This window comes from Sceloporus occidentalis, unplaced genomic scaffold (genome assembly GCF_023333645.1).
Source record: "Sceloporus occidentalis isolate IW3139 unplaced genomic scaffold, rSceOcc1.0.p SCAF_292, whole genome shotgun sequence".
In the NCBI taxonomy this organism is placed as follows: Eukaryota; Metazoa; Chordata; class Lepidosauria; order Squamata; family Phrynosomatidae; genus Sceloporus; species Sceloporus occidentalis.
In genome coordinates, this window is record NW_028317272.1 from 592,764 (window position 1) to 619,117 (window position 26,354).

General features: G+C 46.4%; 2 protein-coding genes and 2 non-coding genes across 4 annotated transcripts; 2 read left to right on the plus strand and 2 right to left on the minus strand.

Annotated features, from left to right (window-relative positions):
• The first annotated feature begins 127 nt into the window (after nucleotides 1–127).
• On the plus strand, nucleotides 128–199 carry TRNAP-UGG (transfer RNA proline (anticodon UGG)). Its single transcript has one exon. It is a non-coding gene; the product is annotated as a tRNA-Pro (tRNA).
• A 332-nt stretch (nucleotides 200–531) lies between these two features.
• Nucleotides 532–613, minus strand: TRNAL-AAG (transfer RNA leucine (anticodon AAG)). The gene has a single exon. It is a non-coding gene; the product is annotated as a tRNA-Leu (tRNA).
• A 203-nt stretch (nucleotides 614–816) lies between these two features.
• On the plus strand, nucleotides 817–13,497 carry LOC149275371 (CST complex subunit CTC1-like). The gene is made up of 22 exons (XM_089504844.1): nucleotides 817–846; nucleotides 1,750–1,889; nucleotides 2,233–2,491; nucleotides 2,607–2,821; nucleotides 2,896–3,028; nucleotides 3,607–3,891; nucleotides 4,073–4,201; nucleotides 4,328–4,554; nucleotides 4,673–4,853; nucleotides 5,426–5,534; nucleotides 5,881–5,962; nucleotides 6,224–6,503; nucleotides 6,587–6,676; nucleotides 7,078–7,139; nucleotides 7,480–7,580; nucleotides 7,651–7,813; nucleotides 8,220–8,291; nucleotides 8,396–8,540; nucleotides 8,642–8,703; nucleotides 8,836–9,004; nucleotides 9,084–9,210; nucleotides 13,352–13,497. The coding sequence occupies exons 1-22, from the start codon at nucleotides 817–819 to the stop codon at nucleotides 13,495–13,497; spliced, it is 3,207 nt and encodes a 1,068-aa protein (XP_089360970.1).
• A 2,218-nt stretch (nucleotides 13,498–15,715) lies between these two features.
• On the minus strand, nucleotides 15,716–25,512 carry LOC149275372 (period circadian protein homolog 1-like). The gene is given in 23 exon segments (XM_089504803.1): nucleotides 15,716–15,844; nucleotides 16,492–16,642; nucleotides 16,759–16,951; nucleotides 17,211–17,367; nucleotides 17,518–17,833; nucleotides 17,835–18,165; nucleotides 18,277–18,483; nucleotides 18,617–18,808; nucleotides 19,016–19,131; nucleotides 19,340–19,496; nucleotides 19,584–19,692; nucleotides 19,867–19,998; nucleotides 20,895–21,003; nucleotides 21,274–21,427; nucleotides 21,725–21,831; nucleotides 21,966–22,044; nucleotides 22,199–22,341; nucleotides 23,536–23,587; nucleotides 23,694–23,895; nucleotides 24,004–24,125; nucleotides 24,665–24,819; nucleotides 25,083–25,181; nucleotides 25,283–25,512. Coding segments are annotated over 23 exon segments (3,642 nt in total).
• Between the last annotated feature and the right edge of the window lie 842 nt (nucleotides 25,513–26,354).

Genomic DNA, 26,354 nt, shown 5'->3' on the forward strand with positions numbered 1-26,354 from the left:
AGGACAAGAAAACTCACTCAAGTAGCCTGGAAAGGCAAAACAGATATTGCGAACGGAAGTGCGTGGAGTAACAGGGTCGCTCCTCTCTGACTATGGAATGCTTCATTCCCAAAGCCAATGTGTACCTGGCTCGTTGGTCTAGGGGTATGATTCTCGCTTTGGGTGCGAGAGGTCCCGGGTTCAAATCCCGGACGAGCCCAATTTTTTTTTCCCATCCCCATTTAAATACACAGGGGCGTTTTATATATATATATATAAACCCAAAACGTTCCACTCAGCTATTGAGCTTTTAACACATATTTATATTCGTATATGTAGTATCAAATTAAGACGGCTACATTTCTACTAGTAAAATGCAAAACGCCCATTTAGCTTGATGATACGTTGGTTTGCATGCTATAACTCTCATTCACTCACAGCGGTATGAAAGCACACTAGTTTCATATAACGAATTAAATCTAATTCTAATAAATCTAATAGGTTTAATGAGGCTTATTTTAGATTTACGTAAAAACTAAACGAAAAACGAGATGGCAGCGGTGGGATTCGAACCCACGCCCCCGAAGAGACTGGAGCCTTAATCCAGCGCCTTAGACCGCTCGGCCACGCTACCTCTGACAGCACGCGCTAGGAACATTACTATAGATGATCTAAATCACAGGTTTGACCACTAGGTGGCGTATGATCTCTGTCAGGTTTCAATCCACCATCGTGCGTCTACTTCCGCCAGCGAGCCATGGTGCCGTCCTGCCTCATTTCCGGGTTTTACCATTATTTACAAATAGGAGGGAATAACGCACACGGACTGATGTTACCATGGAGATAGAGGAGCCCCCAGGGGCCCAGGTAAGTCGTGCAGCCCCAACCTCACCTTGTACTGCATTCCATATCTCGCATACCTCCTAGGTGTCCCTGTTAAGTTTGGCCAGTCCCTCTTTGGGTCCCAAATCCACATGCACCTCCTGATGTGTTGCAGTGTTCCACAGCACTCACATTCACAATAATGTGTGTATATAAACAACAGGAAATTGCTATAAATGAAATAATGAAAATAAAACGTATTTCCATTCCAGTCTTGCCTAAGGAGCCCACCATCCAATAGACTTATATAAAAAGAAATATGGTAAGGCCCCCAACCCCCACCCATCATACCTCTAACCACAACCTCTGATACAAAAGTGGCCCTCTGGCTATTTGTATGGGAGACGGCTCCAGAGTTTGGGGCTTCAATAAACAAAAATGCCTTCCAACTACCATTTTCTGCGGCATAGTCCTGTTTTTCCGGCACTGTCCTACCGAGCTGCCCCACTGTCCTGCTTTAGTGGGGCAGTTGGGCTGATCCTCTGATCTCCCCGGTTAAACGGAGGCGTGTGTCCACGGCTACCACATAGCAACTGGAGGCAGGGGGGAAAGACGGACAAGCCTAGAGGGGCATTCTATAGGACGGGGCAAAGCTGGAAATCAGAGGAGGGGACAGACGGAGATCGTTGGTTGACCGGTTAGGAGCGGAACCGTGTGGTCCAGGTTAGAGCAGCCTAACTCTTTAGAAGTAAGACCTCTAGATGGACATGCGTGGCCAAAGAACAAGCTTCGCTGAGCCTGGGCATCCCCCAGGTTCATCTCCACCGCACGCTCTCGCTCAGCCAGTACCAGCCACCTCGTGCCAACCTAGGACAACTTCTATTACGGAATGTTTTGACCTTGCGCTGTCACCTCCAGCAGAATCATCTCCATGCTGTCTCCACACAGGTGTCCGCGTGGCTGAAGGCAACCCAGCAACACGTCCGTGACTACCTGACAAACCGAGAAGAGCCCTCTCTTCCAGAACTAAGCGACGCAATCATTAGGTGCCTGCGCGGGCTGTGCCCACAGCTGCCTCTGAGCTACAGGTCTGCATCCATCCTTAAAGGACAAGGACTATCGGCACAGTTTATAGAATCACTAAATTAGTTTATCAGAACCACCCCATACCGTATGTTTTTTATATAGTTTGTGTAATTCTATTGGAGATAATTTGTTTACAATTAAGGTTCCGTGTGATGTCCGAGAAGGCCAGACATGGCATAGGGTGGTGCAACTAGCATTATCTAATCTCCCCTCCTGACGTTCTCTTCTATATTTATATCGTTTGTTTGGTTTTTTATAATATATATAAACGAGGAGCCAAATATTTAACCTAAAATTTTAATCAGGTTACAATGTGTCTTATTCTGTTTTCTCCCTGTTCTCCAGTTTTGCCCCGGTTTCCCAGCTCGTCTCCCTTCAGCGCTCACCGTGCGTCTCTCTCCTGGGTTGGGGTACAGAACGCTTTCAGGCTTGGTCTGCGGAAGGGCAGAAACATGCGCAAGATCCTCCTTCAGCAACAGACAAGATTCTCCCCAGGGCTCGTCTCCTCCTCCTGGGTTATGTAACGGATGAGCCCCCCGGTGATGGCTCGCAGCATGACGGGAGCTTGTATTTTCGAGATGGTAGTGGCTCCATACCATGTGAGGTAAGGGTGTACATGCGTGTGCGAGCGATGATGTGGGTAAATACCCGCTGTGTTCGGTGACAGTGAGGTACCCGCATTCATTATATTCATATAATATGTCTTGATGTTCTTTCAGATGTCACACCTGGATTTATCTCTAATTGGGGCTCTGGTTCTCCTTCCGTGTTGGTCGTACATCCCGTCTTGTCCTCCGGTCTCATCAGGAGGGTACATCGAAGTGCTCGAACCCCCTCTGCGTATTTTCCCACCTCCTCCAAGCGAAGACAGGTCAGATCCTGCTTCGCTCCCTGCCCTCGCACCTACAAGTGCCTTATTGCATCTACACGACAGGTAAGCAATGGCGTGCAGGCAGTTCTGGACGCGGGTGAAGTGCGATTTTAAGTTTCCTGTTTCCTCTTTCCCAGGTCACGTTCTCGGAAAGAACGAGTCTCTGTATCCGGGAAGCTGACGTCCGTCACTTCGTTCCTGAATGTTCGACAGAAAGTGTTCTTCTTCTTTCTGGAAGATTCCGAAACTTCTGTCCCGGTTATCGTACAGGTGACATCTTTCTCTGTACTTGAGTTATCCGGAGCCCTCACGGTCCATGACTTTATATCTTTTTGTACCAATTTTCGATGCAACAGAACAGCCATTGATCTATACCGACGCTAAACATGTATATGCTAACTTCCTGTTCCTCCCTGTTAAGTTATATCTCCCCTGTTGTTAGGTTGCTGATTGTTGTTGATTGGTTCAGGCAGCCTTTGTATGGATGGAGGAGGACAATGCTATCTTTGCCACCCTTTGTGGCAGATCTCCACCTCTTTGACTTATAATAGTCTCTTATTTTTAAACAAAGTCTCTCCAAAGGTATTACGCTTACCAAAAAACGTATCGCTATTGGTTTAAATAATACCTAGTTTAAATAAATTTAATGTATTTATGTGAAAAGCTCCTCTTAATGACACGTAGATGTGTCTCCATGGTGGGGAGCATTTTAATGATTATAGGTATAAGGAATAGGGTTCTTCTGCCTGTGCCCCCCCCCCTACTGGGGCAAATGGCGGGTTATTCCTTTCTGTTTCTGTCACATCCCCTTTCCGTGACTCATTTTAATTTTATTTTTTTTTTTACAGACCCCCTCCAAGCTCTCTTGGTACCACGCGCTGTGCGTAGGCAAGACCTACAAAGTGACGTCGCTGACGGTGTTCACCCTGCGAGGGTCCCAACAAAGGGTTTTTGCCGTCAGCGGTTCCTCGTGCCTCCTTTGCCTGCCTCCGCCGTTGTTGCCGCTACCTGTCGCTTACGCCAGGGAGGAGGCGGAGGACCGGGCGCCTCTCAGCGATGTGAAAAATGACCACCGACGTCAGCAGAGACCAAAGGGTGATAAGGAGAAAGTGTCCAAGGTTTTGTCATACAAGGTGAAAATCTCTTCCTTTCAAATGTAACGTTTGGTTTTCAGGAGGTGTTCCTCTTCTCTTTTGTTATTGCTACAATCAGCTTAATTAACTTAGAATTCCAGGCAACACTCAAGGTGTTCTAGGGTCAAGTGATCCATTTTTACCTTATTGTTCTGTTGTTTCCTTTTTTCCCCCCGTTCAGGGCGTGTTGACCAGAGTTTTGGATGCCCGTGCCGGCCTTTACGAACTGGACAGGAAGGTGACCCTGTGCACGGCGTACCTGCAGCTACTCAACCGAGGAAGGGGTCTAAGAGAAGGAGCGACGGTAGAGGTGAGACAATGAGGAGAAAGGCAAGGAGTCAGGGCGGTTTCAGAGATAAGAAAGATCCTTCGTTTGTGCAGAAAACCCAGCGTACTTTGCACATCTGTCTCGTCTGCGTCTCTCTTGCTCTCTCAGGTTTCTGATGCACACTTCCAGCAGTCTCCCAGCCCGCTCTTCTCCACCATCGTCCTCTCGTGCTGCCTGAGGAGCAGATTGAGAGTTGTGGAGTTCTCCCGACTCTGCTCCCCGTGTTTACCCGCTTCCGTAGCCGGTTATCTCCACGTTCACCTCCTCTTACAGTACCGGCTGGCGCTGCCTGAGTATCTGTGGGTGTCGGACATCATGGAGGAGCTACGGCAGAAGTAAGCGGAAGGGAGATAAAGAGGATACATCTGAGATACCATTCCTTCTCTTTAGCACGATCACTGAGAGAGACTTGTGGCGTGACTTTCTTTTTTGTGGTTCTTTCTTGGCTTGCAGGCTGTGTCCTCGTTATGTCACCCAACGCTGCCTCTCGGGGTCTGTCAGCTCCGGGGCCCCGGGTATCGCAGAAAACTTGCTCAGCCTGACTCTGTCCTCTTTCTCAAACCCGAAACAGAGGAGCGAGAGGCACTTGCATGAAGAGGTCTTTGGCGATCCACACAATTGCCCCCTTCAAACGGTAAGAGGGTGTGGTGGGATTAACAGTAGAAAGTAGAGAATGCTTAACCATTGTGTCGGCCGGAGGTGGGTTTAAGATGTTTAATATTTGTTTTTATGGGAAAAAATCTTAACTTTTTCCCCCCCCCGATGTTCTTCCCTTTCAGTATTCTCCAATGACACCTCCTTGGTGTATAATTCCTTTTGCTAAATTACCCTCCCTAGTATCTAACAGTAGACCTTCTCAGACGGAAGATCCAATCCAAGATCTCCGCTGGTCCTCCTCTTCATTGTGTTCTCAAGACCTGTTGCACCGGCCTGTAAGTACCGGATTAATATGTTAAATACACAATTACAGCAGTAAAAAAAAAAAAGGTATTCTTTCTTTTTTTCCAACCGTTTCTGTGGGTGTTCAGAACCCGGGAAATATATTTTTTTGCTGCCAGGTGACAGCGAGACAAACAAAACTTAGAAATAGAATTTGTAACCCGACTATTTGACTAGCGCAGTGTACATGAGACTCGTGGCATACATTGTATAGATTGGAAACAATGTAACAGGCCTCTCTTTTTTCCGTCTTTCCACCCATTGAAGGTCCTGGTTGGTGTTTTTCACGTCTCTTCTTCGGGATCCCTTAAGTTGAAGGATCAGACGGATACTCTCACCTGCATGGTTTTGCCCCGTGCCCCCATCGCATGGATTGGTAGCCGTGAACCGTTCTGTGTTTTATTAAATGCTTCTCGGCCAGCAACCAAACTCCAAACTCTTTGCTTCTACTCACTCCCTACATCCACCCAGCCCCTTACCCCCGTGGTTCCTCGGAGAACAAGATAAGGTTATGCCTTGAGCAAGTTGGTTCCCAGGCCCACATCTCCCAAACCAGACATCCAGGCCGTCTTCTTTAATGCTAGTCACGCCAACCATGACTTATCGCCTCTTCCTTGTTCTCAATATTGGCATTGGTGGAGTTTGGTTATTTAAAAATAGACAATTCTTATTTTTTTTTTTTTGTCCTAAGTCTTAAACGATAAAGTCCTTTGTTTCTGCAGGGTGTGTTCTAGAAGTACGTCAGTATCGTGTGGTCTCTGAGAGGATTCAGAACAAAGGGAAGTCAGAGGGTCAGCGCAAGAAGTAAGGGTTCCTATGTACCTTCCATAGAGTGCACAATAGGAAAGATCCTGGATGTGCAAAATTCATATTTATAATTGTTTTTTTAGGGGGTTATTTTCAGAAAAGTAAACTTCTAAGGTTCGACCATTTATTATATATTCTAGTTAGCGTCTGTTCCGTTCACCTTGGTCTCAGCCAGGGATCTGTTCATGATAATGATTGAGGAGGGATCAGACAAGCTTGCCGACACTTGATTTCCACGTCTTCTTGCGTCTCTTGCAGGACCTATGTTCTTTTTCTTGCTTGCGATGTAAGAATCCTTCATCCGTACCACAGCTGTCCCTTCTGTCCACAATCAACCTCATCCTTGTCGCCCACCTCTAAGAAGTCACGAGTTGAGGGGCCTCGGCCGTGTCGACTCTTTTTGGTGGAGGCGTTGGAGGGTCAGCTGCCTGACCACGACGGGAGGCTGCGGTTCCAGGCCAGGGCCGTGTGGATGGGGACGCCTCGTCTACTAGATGAAGCCGAAGGAGAGAAGAGAGAGCGAGACCAACACACAAAGGTTGGGCTTCCGCTGCGGTATATTTGTTCCTATCGTTTCATCGCGGCACCCGTGTATGGTTTTTCTCCTCTCTCTTCCCGCAGGTTGCGTTAATCTTTTCCAGGTCATCTGTTCGCTGGCATCATTTCCTTCTGCCCAACAGAGCGTATCGCTTAATTGCAAATGGAGCCACGGTGAGCACCGATTCACTTTCACGGATTTGGTATGGGTGTGTGAAGAGGGTTTGTTGCCCTGCAGTGGGAGGGGCAGGCTCACGGCTCCTTCTGTTTTTGTCGCCCTGCAGAGGGAGGGGCAGATTTGGGGGTAGACTGATGAATCTTTCTGTTACTGATGTCACCCCCCCCCCCCCCGTTACTATGACTCGGTCTACTTATCACGTGTCATTAACAGGATCTAGGAATATTTAACAGTCCAAGTAAGCAGCCCCCCAAAATCCAACAAAACCCCCTGTGCCTGAGTGTTCCTGGTGAGTGGACGCTGCAAGACGTGGAGGTAATTAAACCAGTGTATACATGCGCGGAGCGTACACCATTCCTGTGTATCCGCCTGCTGAGCGCCTTGTTTCCCATTACAGACTTCCAAGCCTTTGCCAACCCCCGAGGAGCCTCTGTCTGTGGAGGAGGCACTGAAGTTAAAGTGAGTGTTAGCTCTGTATCCAAGCTGATCTTATTAGTTAGTCCAGGTTCAGCCCAACCTGTAACATGCAGATATCTTATACCGTAGAGATCCAACGGGACTTGTTTAAAGCAAACTCATCATTCTCCCAAAATCATGTTTTTCAGTTCTATACACTGAATATTACTCGGCAATGACGTTTACAGCAAGTTTTATACGCTAGAGACCCACCTCGGAAGCTGCATGATTATTCCTCCCTTAAGTTATCTTAACCCAGGTTAAAAAGCGCAAGTTACACATATCTTCAATAAATGTATTAACTGTTTTGGGGACTGTTCTCCTTTATTCTGGTCCATTTTAGCTCCACAGGGTCTCTCCTCTCTGTCAATGGTGTGATGACCCAACGTTCCATGTGCGACATGCAGAACACACGCCTGATTTCCTCCAGAACTCGTGTTCCAGGTAGGAACCAAGAACCTTATCTTCCAAAGTGGTCCCGGCTGATCTGACCCTCGCTTTCTCCCCTCTTCAGAGACTTTCCTTCCTCATGGGGTCTCCCTCAAGGTTACCTTGGGCGACTGTGTCAGCCAAGCCTGTGTTTCTGTCTATATGGATCTATCCTGGGTCCCGTATCCTCTTGGGCTGCTCCCAGGGGCCACTCTATCGCTGCAGGGAATGGAGAGGAAAGTGTCCAGGTACCGTCCTCCTCTTCACGCACGTTGTCGTTTTAACGGTCCGCTTCCCAGGAGATCATTTATCTGGCAGGACAATGGGGGTCATGAAGGGATTTATTTATCCCCTTCAGGGCACAATTTGGCATGGGCTTAGTTAGGGTTCCTCTAGATCAGGGGTGTCCAACCTGCAGCCCTCCAGCTGCTGCAGGACTACATCTCCCATACTGCCAGGTCTTTAGCTGAAAGAGCATTATGGGAGATGTAGTCCTGCAGCAGCTGGAGGGCCGCAGGTTGGACGCCCCTGCTCTAGATAAATGTGAAATCATTTATTTACCCCCCCCAGCCTTACAATGTAGCAGAAGAGTTCCAGAAATTAGAATTCTCTCTTCTTTTCTTGATGTTGCGGTTTTTATTCTTCTGCCCGTAGGTCTGGCAATGTCTACCTGCGGAGCACACCTGTTACCTGCGTGAGGGTCCTCGGCCTCCCAGCAGAACACAGGTGAGCAGCGGACATTTTTGGAGATTAAGAGGGCAGTAAACTGAAGTGATTGCCCTCTGCACTCTGTTATACCTTCTCTTTCTGATCACGGTGGTCTCGCTCAGTCTGCAGGCTTTGTCTCCACCTCTCGTCCTTTTCACACAACTCCCAGGGCTCCCGGCCCCTCGGCGGACAGTGTGCTCGGTGTCTCATGTCCTCAGCATGACTCTATATTGGGAATGCTCCCTGTGCAGGGATATATTTAGTAAGGTAAGTGCCCCCCCCCCCCAAACAAGTCACAGATCCATGGATCCTTGGAACCCCCCCCCACACACACACACAATGAAACCGATTTATTTCTTGATCTTAAGGGAGCCTGCAGTCGATCCCCCACTTGCTCATCCCAGTCCGGTGCTTTCAGAGCCAGAGCCAGGTAAGTACCCAGCATTCATCTTCATCGATGTCCTTTTTTTGTTCTACCGGTTCGGTTTTCTGTGTATGTTTTGTATGTGGAAGAAATAAAGCGTTATACGTCGGTGCGGTGACATTAACTCATGCGTTTCAGTGTGAAGGCTGAGGATGGATCAGGGGAGGTTCTGCTGCATCTGCAGGACCCCGAGGCGGTCTTGGTGATGTTGGGTGTATCCGACAGGCTCTGGGAGGCTCTGAAGACCCGCGTCCTCTCCACGGGGAAGGTGATCGCGAAGAATCGAGGGAGAAACTGCGACCTGACCGTAAGTTTCCGCGCAGCCGCCTCTTTCTGCGATTGAACCGGACTCCTGATCGTCTCACGCGCTCTTTGCCGCCCGTCAGAGTGAAGAGAAGAGCGAAGATGCGCTCCGGTGCTATCTGACATCCGTGATGTCCCGTCCTGCGGTCTCCCGTCCGTTGGTCGCGACCTTCACGCAGCGTGGCTGTGTTAGCGGATCGCTCCGTACAGGTGAGGCGCGCTTTTGTCTAGAAAATCACCGTTCCCGAGGCGGTTATACGTTAACCTGTGATGATCTTCAAGCGTACCGACTCTGGGTATCCCACCACTGACACCAAAATATACCAAAAAGGGACTACAAGTTGAACCCTTGGATCACTGTGTCATCCGCAGTTATTACATCATATATACAGAAAAATCAATAATTCTAATTAGTTCCAAAGAATAGCTAAGCAATTTGTGAGTTGTAGTCCACAGAAACAGGAAAGCCAGGTACCTAACATCCAGAATGCAATAATCTTTTTGGCATCGTCCACCCGCTGGTGTCGGCCATTCATCATCCGTTCGGCTCAATAATCCACACTGTGGACGCCCACGCCGCGTGACCTACGGAAAGACCCATGTAAGTGGAGATTAGCGTCGTGTATCCTGGAGTGTGACGTAAATGCCCGTCGGACGCGCCGTGGATTGTTCCGGGAGCTTAAACCTTTATTTAATCGGCGCTGCCCGCCGCCGTGTGATTAAAAGCTCTTGAGTAATCAGAGCAAATAATTAACCGCGAGACCTTTACGTTGGCAAACTGATGAGTCTTAATGCCAGCTGATGTGCGTGGATTATCGGCTGCGTCGGAGAGGTAACCGAACAAGAGACTCTTGAGGTCTGTGAATGGTTTAAACTGGATTTTGCACAAGAGAATTTATTTCTTGTGCAAAAACGTAATAATATATAAATTATTGTGTGGATATGTCCTTCAAGATGAAATACCGTGGAAAAAATATTGTGTCCTTAAACCTTAAACCCAGCGCTGTAATATAACCCCCCCGCGCTGTATACAGTAATATAACCCCCCAGCGCTGTATACAGTAATATAACCCCCCAGCGCTGTATACAGTAATATAACCCCCCAGCGCTGTATACAGTAATATAACCCCCCAGCGCTGTATACAGTAATATAACCCCCAGCGCTGTATACAGTAATATAACCCCCCAGCGCTGTATGCAGTAATATAACCCCCAGTGCTGTATGCAGTAATATAACCCCCAGCGCTGTATGCAGTAATATAACCCCCCAGCGCTGTATACAGTAATATAACCCCCCAGCGCTGTATACAGTAATATAACCCCCCAGCGCTGTATACAGTAATATAACCCCCAGCGCTGTATACAGTAATATAACCCCCCAGCGCTGTATACAGTAATATAACCCCCCAGCGCTGTATACAGTAATATAACCCCCCAGCGCTGTATACAGTAATATAACCCCCCAGCGCTGTATACAGTAATATAACCCCCCAGCGCTGTATACAGTAATATAACCCCCCAGCGCTGTATACAGCAATATAACCCCCCAGCGCTGTATACAGTAATATAACCCCCAGCGCTGTATACAGTAATATAACCCCCCAGCGCTGTATACAGTAATATAACCCCCAGCGCTGTATACAGTAATATAACCCCCCCAGCGCTGTATACAGTAATATAACCCCCCAGCGCTGTATACAGTAATATAACCCCCCAGCGCTGTATACAGTAATATAACCCCCCAGCGCTGTATACAGTAATATAACCCCCCAGCGCTGTATACAGTAATATAACCCCCCAGCGCTGTATACAGTAATATAACCCCAGCGCTGTATACAGTAATATAACCCCCGGCGCTGTATACAGTAATATAACCCCCCCCAGCGCTGTATACAGTAATATAACCCCCCAGCGCTGTATACAGTAATATAACCCCCAGCGCTGTATACAGTAATATAACCCCCCAGCGCTGTATACAGTAATATAACCCCCCAGCGCTGTATACAGTAATATAACCCCCCAGCGCTGTATGCAGTAATATAACCCCCAGCGCTGTATGCAGTAATATAACCCCCCAGCGCTGTATACAGTAATATAACCCCCCAGCGCTGTATACAGTAATATAACCCCCAGCGCTGTATACAGTAATATAACCCCCCAGCGCTGTATACAGTAATATAACCCCCAGCACTGTATGCAGTAATATAACCCCCCAGTGCTGTATGCAGTAATATAACCCCCAGTGCTGTATACAGTAATATAACCCCCAGCGCTGTATACAGTAATATAACCCCCCCAGCGCTGTATACAGTAATATAACCCCCCAGCGCTGTATACAGTAATATAACCCCCCAGCGCTGTATACAGTAATATAACCCCCCAGCGCTGTATACAGTAATATAACCCCCCAGCGCTGTATACAGTAATATAACCCCCAGCGCTGTATACAGTAATATAACCCCCCAGCGCTGTATACAGTAATATAACCCCCCAGCGCTGTATACAGTAATATAACCCCCCAGCGCTGTATACAGTAATATAACCCCCCAGCGCTGTATACAGTAATATAACCCCCCAGCGCTGTATACAGTAATATAACCCCCCAGCGCTGTATACAGCAATATAACCCCCCAGCGCTGTATACAGTAATATAACCCCCAGCGCTGTATACAGTAATATAACCCCCGGCGCTGTATACAGTAATATAACCCCCTGCGCTGTATACAGTAATATAACCCCCGGCGCTGTATACAGTAATATAACCCCCGGCGCTGTATACAGTAATATAACCCCCCCAGCGCTGTATACAGTAATATAACCCCCCAGCGCTGTATACAGTAATATAACCCCCCAGCGCTGTATACAGTAATATAACCCCCCAGCGCTGTATACAGTAATATAACCCCCCAGCGCTGTATACAGTAATATAACCCCAGCGCTGTATACAGTAATATAACCCCCGGCGCTGTATACAGTAATATAACCCCCCCCAGCGCTGTATACAGTAATATAACCCCCCAGCGCTGTATACAGTAATATAACCCCCAGCGCTGTATACAGTAATATAACCCCCCAGCGCTGTATACAGTAATATAACCCCCCAGCGCTGTATACAGTAATATAACCCCCCAGCGCTGTATGCAGTAATATAACCCCCAGCGCTGTATGCAGTAATATAACCCCCCAGCGCTGTATACAGTAATATAACCCCCCAGCGCTGTATACAGTAATATAACCCCCAGCGCTGTATACAGTAATATAACCCCCCAGCGCTGTATACAGTAATATAACCCCCAGCACTGTATGCAGTAATATAACCCCCCAGTGCTGTATGCAGTAATATAACCCCCAGTGCTGTATACAGTAATATAACCCCCAGCGCTGTATACAGTAATATAACCCCCCCAGCGCTGTATACAGTAATATAACCCCCCAGCGCTGTATACAGTAATATAACCCCCAGCGCTGTATACAGTAATATAACCCCCAGCGCTGTATACAGTAATATAACCCCCAGCGCTGTATACAGTAATATAACCCCCTGCGCTGTATACAGTAATATAACCCCCTGCGCTGTATACAGTAATATAACCCCCTGCGCTGTATACAGTAATATAACCCCAGCGCTGTATACAGTAATATAACCCCCGCACTGTATACAGTAATATAACCGCCCATCGCTGTATACAGTAATATAACCCCCACGCTGTATACAGTAATAACCACCCCACGCTGTATACAGTAATAACACCCCACGCTGTATACAGTAATAACCCCCCCGCGCTGTATACAGTAATAACCCCCCCGCGCTGTATACAGTAATATAAACCCCAGCGCTGTATACAGTAATATAACCCTCCCAGCGCTGTATACAATAATATAACCCCCCAGCACTGTATACAGTAATATAACCCCCAGCGCTGTATACAGTAATATAACCCCCCCCAGCGCTGTATACATTGACATGATATTTTGAGCAACTTTCCCAACACCACACTGAGTCGATGCTTCATGGGTATGTTAATGAAGTCTGTTTCTCCATTGACCTCCATAAATCACAGTGTCTGACTGCGTGATTAAGACAGAGTCATTCTTTAAATCCTAATCTCGTGGAAGATGAGGTCTGCATGTGGCATTTTAACAAAAAGGGAGATAATTTCATGGGGAGGAATAATCTCCTCTGAGGTAGCCAACTATGCGTTGGCAGAACACGCATAAAGCAGCATGTAGGGAACGAGCATTTGGCCAACTGGCACATTCTCACCTGGTCATTAAGTGTCCATCTTTTTGTCCTCTATTAAATTAATAACAAATTATTAAAACCCTTTTTTCCCCTCTTTTCTCCCCCCAGAGATGACGCGTTTCACCCGAGGGGAAAGAGATTACATCACACAGGTGCCTTCTGCACGGAATCTGCACTGTCTGCACCTACAAGAGGCAGATCCCCGCTCCCTGTGTCACGTGATCAGAGAGAGGAGCCAATCAGACGCCACGTGAGCGGCTCCACCTTCTTACAATGACGAGATCTTCGTTGTATTGCAATTTTCAGTTAGAGGACGACTGCCAATGAAGACTTTTTAATTTTTTTTAATAAATTTAATGGACAGGAGATTTTTAACATTAATTATGTTCCTTTAGTCATTTATTTGCTACTAATTCGCAAAAAGTGTATCTATTCAGAACAAAAGATATATATGTCGAAATTTAAAATAATATAGCGGGCTACTGTGTCTTTACGTGTAATCTTTGTTTTTAATTATATATAATAACTAAATAATTATATAATTTTATATATATATATATATATATATAAAATTATATAATAATAAATGATATATATAATTATTTATTATATATTATATAACTTTATATATAAATAATAATTAAAAAAATTCTACATAAGGGGCTTGGAACATTTTATTCTTTTATCCCATATTACCCAGCATGCCCCTGACCAATCATGATTGACAACTCTTTTTGAGGATTTCGGAGTCTTTTTTTTTTGCTTTCCCACAGGTGCATGACTTCGGGTACTTGCATAGTGGGTTTATTTACTGCAATGTGGTGTTCTCGTTATTTTTTTCCTGTTTCTGCTGTATTTTCAGAATAAAGGTCTCCACGTGATGGAATTTAATCTCTAGGACGTTGCTTTTAAGCCGCGCGCCTTCGTAGATCTTGGTTTCGATGCCTTGGATGATCGGTTGCCTGAACCATCGTATGAAACCTTTTGTAGTTGACCTTTACGTTGACTTAAAAAAACCACACGCTAAGTTTGGGGTCACTCAGCTGTACGCCTAGGAAGAGATTCCATTAAAAATCAACCGTTTTAACCCCTTCGTGACCAGACTGTTTGAAGTTTTATATCCCTTGGGGAAAATGATTGATTTCTCTCTCATTAACTGCATCCACACAAGTTATATATATATATATATATTTATTTATTTAAAAATTTATTTTTTGAGGACAAGGGCTGTCTTTTTTTTTTTTTTTTTTTTTTTTACTATAAAAATAAAATACGGTGAAAAATTGAAAACAAAACACACACTTTGACTTTTTAAAAGAAATCTTCTACTCGTCTACAAAAGCTAATGAAAAAAAAAAACCTGCTAAATAGATTCTAGTATTTGTCGTGAGTTTAAGAATCCCCCCAATGTCTGTAAAGTTATAGGGCAGTAAATACAAGTAGCGTATTTCTATTTTATAAGGGCGTAAAATGCCCCCTCAAATTCTACACTATTACACATTTTTTGTATATTAACAGGAGGGGCACAAGGTGTTTGGACACCTATTTTTAAATTTCTTTAAACAATTGTTTTTTTTGACATTTTCTTGAACTGGATGTTCTCCCTTATGATGTCATCGTGACATCACTAGAGTCTTATTTTTTACATTTAACTGTTTTTAATATTTTATTATTTTATTTTTTAGTGATCAGAGTAATCAGGGCTCCATCTGTTATTTTTTTTGGCGTTGTTGAATGCCTCAATATCTTATATGGATATCAATTTATATTTTGGAAGTCAAATAAAAGGACCACTCTACCGAGCTGTCGGGACAGTTGGTATCTATGAGGTCACTCTCATACTGGCTTGGCCTTGTGAGAGTTGTATTCTTAAAAGCAGCGTATTGGCCACCTCTGGCTTATATCATTCGCCCGGTTGTCGTTACCATGTATCTGTTTTTCAAAGTTTACAAAACTAAACAAGAAATGTCTCCAAAACTGAAGTGCACTATTTTAAAAATTTGACTTTTAAATGACATTCCCCACCCCCATGTTTTTTTTAATGACTTCTGGAATAAAAAAACCTGAATTTTATTTACAACTTGACAAAATAGTATAAATAGTAGACTCGACCTTCAACCTGTGACCCATACTTTATGACAAAGCTCTTCCTGTGGTAATGATAAATTAAAGCTTTAGAGATAAAAATATATTTGTTTTCCCTTCTTTTCCTTCAAAGTGTTCTTCCTTCTCGACTGAAACCGCTGTTTGTAGTCTTTGAAGACAGCGCAAGATGGCCTTGGTCCTCTCTCATACCAGGAGGTTGGCAACCATCTCCAAAATGGATTCAAGCATCGGCTGCCCCTCCACTTTAGTGTGTGGGGGGGTGTATTTCGACAGTTACTCCAAGGAATTAACCATGTATAGAACAAAGGGGTCTATAAGGCAGCATAGGATTGTCAATAGAGAAAAAAAGACACGGGGAGGACAGTTTCAGCCAGTCCCAACTTCCCTGCCTCCCTCTTCTGTTACGGCCGTGCAGTCCCCTCCTTCTTCCATCATTACAGACAGGTCCAGGTCCTCTTCGTATGGTGGTGCGTCTGGAGAACATCCAGTGCAGGACTGCGTTGGAGGAAGACAACATTTTTTTTAAACAAAATGCGATAATTGGAAAGAAAGGCATCAAAGACAGGGTTGTAGAGCTAAAAAAAAAGTATATGGAGGTATCTTCACCAAGCTACAGAACTTCTAAGATGGTAACTACTAGAGAACTCAGAAGATATCCCAAAGTCAAGATGATGTAAAAGGAACATTCCGAGACAGGAATGGTCAGTTTACGTGAATGAAATTTTAATTGTTAGTTTGTTGCTTCTGGTCAGACTTTTATAATCTGGTCCAAGCTACTTGGTGAAAAGATTCTATCAATGGGGAAAAAAAGAAAAATAATGGGGCAAGAAGATCAGATAAAACCAAAAAGGTATTCATGAACATAATAGGGAGGCAGAAGAAAATGACATCAGAAAGATAATTGAAAGGTACAATGGATGGCCCCGGTGAGTTTAAGCAGGAAATTCTGTTTATGCCGAAAACATAAAACTTTTTGCTTTAACTCACGGCAAAGCCCAATGAAGCCCCAAACGAAGGGTTGAAAAATTAATACCCAACATATTTATAGCCATTAGAAATCTTCAAGGTATAGAAGAGGTGAAGATCAGGAGGTTCATCCCATGGATTGACCACATGGAACCTTCCCCCATGTTTATACTCACGGTAATATTGATGACGTGTGGAATTCTGCCTCTCCGAACCCAACCGTGGACCTCGCCCAGTTCCCTCTTCTGCTCCTCACTAAATCTTGGCTGGTGTCGCTGAAGCTGTCTGAGCTTCTCTCTGTCTTCTTGAAGGACGCTCTCTATATCTCTATGGGTGGAGGGATAAGGAGATGAGCCCTACCGGTGAAAGTGCCGTAGGAAGAAAAGCCTAAAAAGAGAATGCCCCTCCCCAATGTAGATCTTTTGAAATTCTAGAGGTCTCACCTGGATGGAATTTGATATGACATCATCACTTCGTGATCGGCGTTAGCCATAAGCAGCCAAAGCGGGTCTTGCATGACATATCTAATTGCCTTTCTCTCCTCCTCCTCTCTTTCTGCCTTCTTCACTCTCAGATCTGTTTCCGAGGAGTCAATACTTCCAAAATATTTGCTGGTATTGCTGCTTTCGCTGCTTCCTGTGGGACAAGAATTTTTTTTCATCTTTATTACATAATTATTGATAAACACTACAAGAAAGAATAATGTCCTTGTCTTGCACAAGGCATGTCCAGTGAGGTCACAGCCCTCCTTATGTAATTTCTGCGTTCAAACAGGCGATTGGATTGTCTTAAGTAAGGTCCTTGAGCGACGGCAAGGTCAAAGCAGAGGTCGTGCCCGAGTGATGTCACCTACTGAACCTCTATAATAATATTCCTTCTATATGATGTCACTCACCGGTGCCACAGGCAGACGTACTTCCCCCGTTGGATCCCATCGATCCGGAGGCAGCAGATCCTGTTCCGGAGCAGGAATCCTCCTGCAGAAGTAGATCAAGAAGATCACTAGAGCTGGAGAGAGCATCATTGTGTGAAGACGATTCTTGAGGATCACCCTGAGGTCAGGAGAAAATGAGAGGAGGTGTGAGAGCAAAAGCGGAGGAACTCAGACGGAGGTAAATGATAGAGATTGAAGGATATAGGCAGAATAGAGGAGAACAGCAAGAAGGAAATGTTACATTTTCTAACGGGAAATCCACACTAACCAGTAAGTTCTCTGGCTGCCTGTCCTCCACTCCATTTCCTGATCCAGCGTTAGTACCTCCTCCTACTGGCGCCGTGCTCCCTGGGGCTGCTACTCCTTTTCCACCTTTTATTTCATCCTCTAACTCCCATTCACCCCCTCCTCCTGTGGCAGTCAGAGGCAACTCCTCCATCTGCAGCAGGTCAAGCTGGAGGGGGGAACTACAACGAGACGGGAATAGCCTCTGAGGAGGAGAGGAGGAGCGGGATGGAGGAGGAGGGCACGATGCTGCTGGAGGGGGAGGAGCTGGTGTTGTAGGTGGAGCCTCAGAGGCAGGAGAGGTAGTTGGGGAGCACCAGGGCTACTATGGGAGTTACAAGGGGGTATCTATTGAGCGATGGGGCAGGATCTGGAGCTGGAGCCTGAGGCGGATAAATAGGAAGTGAGTAACCAGGCATAACCGGCGGTGGAGGAGGGAGGAGGGCAGTTTCAGGATGCTGGGGGCTTGGCGTTGAGCTGGATGAATGAGGATTCCCCTGCTTGGGGCGCTTGGCTTTGGATTTCCCGCTTCGGCCTCTGCGCCCACTCCCATTTGCTCCACTTCTTGATGCTCCGGTGGGAGTGTCAGGAGAGCCGTGTTGGCGTTGGTGTGTGCGAGAAGGCTTTGTACCTGGCAAAAGGAAAGAAACATTTCAAAGGTCATGAGACACACTGGAGAAAGAGTAGACAGCACAAACACATTTTGAGAGTGACTCAAAAGAGCAGACGTTGAGAAACCAACCTCGCTGATGGCGTTGGTTCTGTTTCTCCCATGCTCCAGATGGCAAAGGGTCAAAGACTCTAAGCTGGCTAAGGTTATGCACCCGAGTGAGGAAGGCCTGCTCCTCTCTGTGAGTATGAGCTGACAAAACCTCCTTAGTCAGACCCAAGGGGCGAGGTGGTGGAGCAGGGGCTGCCGGGCATGGGGACTCTTCCATCATAACCATATCTGCTGGAGAGCATGAAACGATAGTCCAAGTGAGTTTTGAGAAAAAAAACAGCTGAATAGAAACAGTGCAAAGCATATCTTCATAAAATGTATTTCTATTCTAGTGTCAGGATGTCCAAGACTCAGCACTTACCAGAATCTGGTGGCTTCTTATCTCCAACGTGGACTATGGTGCTGCTGAAGCTGCCCTGACTGGTGATGGAAACAACACTCTCTGCCTTGCTTGGGGGTAGAGGAGGGAGCGGTGCAAGCGGAGGGGAACCCACCGCACTGGGCGTGGGTGGGGGAGGCAAGTCCTGCTGCTGAGTCGGACCAGAAGAGGGGTCTAGAAAACAGTTAAACAAGGGTGAGAAATATTGGCCGTTTCAACTATTTTGGATCAAAATAGATAGGGGGGGCCTCAGTTGCCCCATCCTTGCTCCAAAAAAAGAATACTATTGCTTTCCCTTCTCCTGTTGTACTCCCTTTCCCATCTGCGCCTGTATACGTTGTCCTGCTATTGACCAATATTTCCAACCATTCAAAGACTCACCTTCTTTGTCGCTTTCCCCTGTTCTTTGCTTTTCCTCTTCTGACGTGGACGAGGTGTACGACGAGGAGCCACACTTTCGTTTCACCGTGCCAGGGAGGTTACAGCTTTCCAGATACCTGGGGGGCAATCACAAGAAGACAGAAGGACAAGGAGGTGTTATAGATAGGACAGGAGGTGCTCTTGGTGATGGAAGCTGAATGGTCTGAGAAGGAGATGACAACCTCAAGAGGATGTTGTCAGACATAATCTTAGTTATCAACGTATCGACTAGCTATGAAGGAGCCGTAGGGTGGAACGGTGCAAGAGCTCTTAGATGGCACTTACCGGATAATGCTGTCCAAGCAGTTGATCTGCTGATATGAATAATTTGTCGTTTCTTTCCGGGCCAGGTCTTCAGGGACGCAAGGATCCCTGCCGGGTACCGGTTCCGGGGGAACGTTTGCCGCAGATGGTGGGGGAACAGAACGAGGTGGGGCAAGAGCTGTAAGAGAATAGGAAAAAAATTCGGATGCAGCTCTAATATCTCTCTAGCTATATATATATTTCTATATCCTTCAAACCATCATACCTTGGAAGTGTCCCCTCTGATGTGGGCGGATAGCCCTGGATCCAAGGAAAAGCTGCTGTCCTTGATTCTTCACCATATTCACATTCTGACAAAACTCCTGGAACGTCATCTGTTAGGAACGGTGATATATAATTACTCAGAGTCTTCGCCACTCTGTCACCATGCAAGGGAAGGGGCAGACACTGAGCTCCTTCTGTGTTGCCCTACAGGTGGAGGAGCCGACTCGGGTCTGTTGCCCCGAAGGGTCACACCTGCGTTCGGTTAGGGCTCGCGTGCCACTCACCGGTTTCGGATCTGCTCCCTCCTCGGTCACCATGGCGTTGCTATCGCTAGATGACGCGTTGCAGTGGATCGGTTCTTGAGACGTGTTGCTGCCTCCGGTCCCGTTCCCACCAGAGGTCACGCTGTGCACAGGCTGACAGACAAAAGAGTTTCACTCAGACTGGCCTTGGTGACTGCATGCAAACCGGTGTAGGCATTCTTTAGTTGTTGGAGTCGGAATACTTAGAATTCCGTCTCATTTAATCCCTCCCTCGGCTGCCTCTGTTGAAAGCAGAGAGCATACCATAGTATGCCGCTTGCACATGCTCAGTACAACTCCCATCCTTGTCAATGGAACTGGCAGCTGCCAATCAAATGTATCTTAACGCTGAGGATTTGCTAGCCTATATGTGATTGACCGCTGCTTCAATGGCTTGAAAAGACTACTACTGGGCACGTGGAAGAAGTTTACATGCTAATCCATATTGTTTTTAATGCTGGCAGCCAATTGAGGACACACAAGTCCATTTTTCAAGTCCTATAGACAATGCATGCGCCAATTTGCTTGCCGTTGGGTCCATGCAAAACTGACCCCGACATGTATTGAAAATTAAAATACAATTTAATGACCAGACATATTGCATATTTTACTCAGTGCTACCTCAGTAGAGGTCTGTTCTCTAAGTAAAAATGGCCGCCCCCATTTAATTATTTTGCTATTCTGGCGACCGATGCTGAGATGTTATTCCTAGTTTTTGTGGCTGTATTTATTTAGGTGTCTGTTCTTGGCAAATGATAATTGCCTTAACGAATATTATTATATAGCGCGGCTTACCAGGTTAGGGTTGCTCAGGTTTGAGAAGGACCTGCCTATGTAAATCTTCCATAATAATACACATAAGGGGTATTTAGCTAGGCGCTCTGTATGAACATAAAATAACCATGCGCAAGTACGTACGATGACTTAAAGGTGGATCTCACACATTCCGGTAGGTTGGTACCCAAATGCACAACTGATGGATATCTAACACACATACATAAGGTATGTACCTGCATGAGTATCCGGTGGATCTGCTCTGACAGTTCCTGAATATCGGGGTCAAGAGATTTAAGTTCTGCCCCCTTGGGGGCTGTAAAAACATCTTCATTGAGAGGACTCCTGACAGAGACAAAAGGAGGAGCGCAGAGTGAGAGAAGGACAGAAAACACCACAAGAAGAACAAAACAAAAAAAAGACGTGAAGTAGCCAAAATAACGGTGAATAACCATGAGTAATGAGCAAGAATGAAAGGCTTAGTAGAAGGAGAGGAGCCAAAGACAACCCAAGGAAGAGACCTTAAGAGAAAAGGAATCAACGGGAAAGAGAGAAATGCTTTGAGCTGAAGAAGAGAAAGAAGAGCGACTATAAAGACCCCATAACGGTGCTTACGTGCGGACTTTGTGTCTTCCCAAAATAAAGGACACTTTTCGGCTCCATGGGTTGACAAAGCTGCTCCAGCTGGTATCAATGGTGACGTACTCCCCAGAACGAGCGCACAGGCGCATGGGCGAGTGATCGAAGGGCTGCCCCGCTTGCTGGAGGACTGAAGGAGGGAAACAAATTAAAAGCACGCGATGAGACGGGTAAACCAACCAAGGACAGGTTGAAGAAAACGCGAAATAGAGAGGAAGAGGGAACAATTTGTAGAGAAATAACTATTAAAACTTGTGTTTTCAGCTCTACTAAAACATGGAAACCTTTACACATATGGTAATGAATGGTATGGAAGTATCTGAGATACATTTGTTACTCCATGGAATGTTACATTTAAGATGTCATCTACAAGAATCCACATTTGGATGACCCATATCTCTGTAAGCGTAAACACGGCATGATTTACCTTTCTTGTGCACGGCAAGCATAAGAGGACGGTCCTCGGGGTGAATGAAGAAAAGAACAGGCATACCGATGAGATCCTGAGGAAGGTAGCCCAACAGGGGGACTGCCCTGGAACATGGAGAAGAAGGTTGTCAATCGGAGGCCAGAATGGACATGGGATGAAGATACTGATGGGACGGAAAACCACAAAGGAGGTCTGAATGAGGCAAGGATGGAGATAAAACCAGTTGCTGAGATCTCACCTCTCATCCACCTCTTGAAACAGGCAACTCGGAGTATGTCGGGTAGTAAAGATCCGTTTATCTGGTGGGATCCGAGGAGCTAAAAAAGCAAGAATTAAGTTTTAGTTACTTTGTAACAAGATTTTCCATTTCTCGGCTATCCTTCCGCTAATCTTTTGGGAGATCGCTCAATCACTCATCATTCTTCTCTCTAATCTTGAATGCTCTTTTAGCACCTTTTTCCTCATTCTTACCCTCGTATCCCGAATGGATCTTCTCCGCAATGAGCAGGCAGCACGGCTGGCCCTCTGAGTTGTCCGAATCGCGCACCTTCATCAGGTACGGGGTAAGGCGGAAAGGGTGATAGCGGATGTTCATATCCCTCTCTCGGCCCCCACTGAAAACACACACCTGCAATAAGACCAGAGCCGGGGAGACAACAGCGAGAGCAGGGGGGTACTGGGGGTCGGGGTTAACCAATGGTGGGTTGGGGAGGGGGAGTAAGGGTAAAAATACTAGGGAGAACATGGAAAGGAGGGGGAGAGGGTTGTTATTAAGGAAAAAAAACTGGATAGGAGTCTGTGCAGCTTGGAGGTTCGATACATTGTACTCAATGCTGACACCTGCCACAAAAAAGAGCTTTCAATTTGAGGGTTGTGACAATTTAGAAGGCGAATGAATGAAGCATCCCAGCTTTTAAATGCATTAACACTTCCTATAGGAGATCTGTTAGAATTATCCCATCCAGACATTCTCTCTCTTCTCCCTTAACACTCTAACAAAGGATGCCCCAACAGCAACCAACAACTTAACAATGAGGGACAGATGACATTAGGGAGGAATGATCATGCAGATCATTCAGGATGGATTTCTAAATATATAGCTGATTTTATTCTTTGCAGAAATACAAAAAAAATTCGGGTTTGGTACAAGTGGCGGATTGATTTAATGAGTATTCCTTCGGTGAGAATGCACTGTATGAGCGGAGCTTGGCAGCGAAGGGGTTACCCGCCGGGTTTCTTTGCAGATTGGGGGTGTTGCGTGGGTGAGCGACGCATGACGTGTCAAGATGTTAATTAAAGGGTCTTTTGTGTCGCAGCTGGATAATTGTGTGAGGAGGGCCGAGGGGGTGGTGGGGGTTACTTCCGGGGCCCCGCGAAAAAAGGTCATATCCATAGGATTCGGCAGCGCTCTCTATACAAGGATTAGAGAGTCAGACAGATAGCTCGGGCTGCGCTCTCTCTGTATTTACAGGGGACAGATAGCTCGGGTTGCGCTCTCTCTGTATATACAGGGGACAGATAGCTCGGGCTGCGCTCTCTCTGTATATACAGGGGACAGATAGCTCGGGCTGCGCTCTCTCTGTATATACAGGGGACAGATAGCTCGGGCCGCGCTCTCTCTGTATATACAGGGGACAGATAGCTCGGGCTGCCCTCTCTCTGTATATACAGGGGACAGATAGCTCGGGCTGCGCTCTCTCTGTATATACAGGGGACAGATAGCTCGGGCTGCGCTCTCTCTGTATATACAGAATAGATATACATTATAGAATTTTAATATACTATTTCCCCATCTTTACGATACCCACCTGATCCGGCAGAATACAGATTTCTCTTGAGTATAATCCATAGAGGCTGTATCTGGAAAAAAAAGACGGGAATAGGAATGAGGAAGATTCTGGCAGAGAAGGGGACTCGTGATTATTTCTGTCTGTCACAGACTCACAACTCCTCCTGCCTGTTTTACCTCCAGATGTGCAGCTGCTCCATGAAGGCAGGTGATAAGGGGCCGTTGATCCGTAAAACACGCTGACATCCTGCGGGGCCAGGAACTCAGCAAAGGTGGCACCTTTGAACACGTCCCTCTTGCAGTGGAGGATGAGGGAGGCCTGGTCCGAGATGTACACGATACGGCCGGTAATAAACGAGACCGCAACCGAGAAAGTATCCTGAGAGACAGAGACACATGGTAACCAAGAAGCCAAGACCTCAATATAAAACGATCGTAATATATCTGTGTATTAGAGCACATGGGGCGACGTCCTCGGGTGACTTACCGGATTTTTTAGGGTGTACTCAGATGTGATGCTCTCCACTTCCTCGATAGAGAAGGTGGACATGTCCAGACTGCATGGTTGGGACTCATCGATGGTCCATTGCTGGTAATAGTCCTGGTTGGCTGACAAACCAAGAGAGAGACTATTAGAGTGCGGGGTTAAGATGGCAACTTTCACCTTAAGGGGTCAAGACCACACAGTTGGCTCAGTGATATCTGGAACCACCTCTTCCCAACGCTGACACCAGCAAGTTGGTCAGCCTGGTCAACCACACAACACGACTGCGTGGAAAACCCCAAATAAAGAGGTAACACGGAAAGAGCGAATCCTGGCTACAATGTAACCAGGACTGCAACATAAAAGAAAAGGCTGGTATTCCCATTCTTTAAGTTAGAGCCCCATGTGTCCTTCTTGTACCCTTTGCAAACTCCCCCCATAGTGAACAGAAAAGAGGGGCGAAAATATGTCCCAAAGATACAATCGTCTCTGGCAACATAAAACAATAAAATAAGATTTCAATTTCTGATGTGAAAAGCTGAACAAATGGCAAGACGACCAACGAAAACAATTCATTGTTTACTCAATGTCAGTATGCAGCAGGGAAAGCCTTACGTTATTGTCGCTTTTCTCACGCAATGAAGGTGTGTACACCGTTACTTACCACGTACTTGCTTCACACAAGACAGTGCATACTGTAAGGTGGCAAGCGTTCCGGATTTTCCCTTTCCGCGCTTCTCTGCCGGGAGGCGTATCTTCAGCTCCTTCAGCGCCTTCATAAGCTCCTTCTGATTCTTCTCTCGGGCTGACTGTTCGCTACTGCAAGGTGGCGTGGAAAAAAAAAAAGAAACAAGAATTGAGACATATTGGTATAACAACCAACACGAGGGGGGAAAAAATCACCATCATCTCAAAATGGTAAGACGGCTACATGAATTTGTAACGAGATAAAGACGGGAAGGGGAGCGTTTGAGTTATGGTCTGAAAGGACAACAGAGGGCACAGGAGAATGTAGAAGGTCCAAAGACACCCAAGCTGGTGGAACCTTCGAGAAGAGAGAAATATACATTATTGAAGGTTACCTGCAGCCACTGGTGGAGGGATTGTCCTGTTCGGAGCTTGCACTCAGGAGACTGTAAGCTATCGAGCTACTCAGTGGGGATGGACTATTAGAGTTTGTGCTGTAAGATAAGAAAAGATATATATGTATGTTCTCTTTCCTATATACGTTCTCCATTTTGGACTTCTCTTGATGTCCGCCACCGTTCTAGCTCTCTGTTACCTTTTGCTGCTTTCAGTGGCTTCCAGCATGGCCGAGTCCTTCCCGTTTCCACTGGTGCTGCTGTGAGAGCTCCGGCTTTGCCGGGACTCGTTGCTGTTGGACTCGTTGCCGCTGGACCCGTGGCTGTTGGTGTCCGTCTCGTCCTGCTGAGTCCCTTCCATTTCTCGCGGGGCCCGCGTCCTCCTCGCTCTCTCCCCGAGAGGAGGCGGTGGTTCACAGCCTCCGTTCATCCCCTTCGTCTTGGCCAGTCGGTGGCGTTAACGACCAAAGAGTTAGTGTGGGATGGAGACGTTCTGCGAGATGGGAGAAGGTAAGGAGACACTTTGGTGAGGAGACACTCCCAATGTTAATGGGACATTTTTGGATAAACATTGCTTAAGTAAAACTATGCTCACACAACAAGGCGGGTGGCCCTGGTACCTGCATAGAATATACCTCTGGAACCAATAGGGATAATGCTTTAGAAACTAACTGATCCTACAAGCAAGAGCAACACCATAACAATAACCGCTGGGCATCACCAGCACCCACAGGGAATATATCTGTTATACGCACAATGAGCATAGGGTGTCACCGGTACCCATAGGTGATGTACCCACAATACACACAATGACCACAGGGTGTCACTGACACCCATAGGCGATATACCCGCAATACACACAATGACCACAGGGTGTCACTGACACCCATAGGCGATATACCCGCAATACACACAATGACCACAGGGTGTCACCGGTACCCAGAGGCGTTATACCCGCAATACACACAATGACCACAGGGTGTCCCTGATACCCATTGGGTATTTACCTCCTATAGACTGCAGGCTTAGGCCAGTACCCATATACCCGCTATATGCAGTAATCATGGGGTATAACCAACACTGATAGAGAATATACCCGCGGAGTGTCACCAGGCCCAGACTGGCCGTCGGGCACACTGGGCAAATAGCCATGCAAGGAATTCTGGCAGACGGGAAGAGCTGCATACAGCAGGCGAGGCACGGGCCCAAAGAGATGGATCGATGATAGCAACTGCCACACGCCCCATTACTATGTATAAAGAGAAGAACTGG

Bases quoted from the DNA above. Each gene is read 5' to 3' on its own strand.
- LOC149275371 (XM_089504844.1), top strand. From the start codon at position 817: ATGGAGATAGAGGAGCCCCCAGGGGCCCAG. The intron at 3,029-3,606 runs GTGACATCTTTC...TTTTTTTTACAG, and splicing joins CTGTCCCGGTTATCGTACAG to ACCCCCTCCAAGCTCTCTTG. The intron at 6,677-7,077 runs GTGAGCACCGAT...TTCCCATTACAG, and splicing joins TAATTGCAAATGGAGCCACG to ACTTCCAAGCCTTTGCCAAC.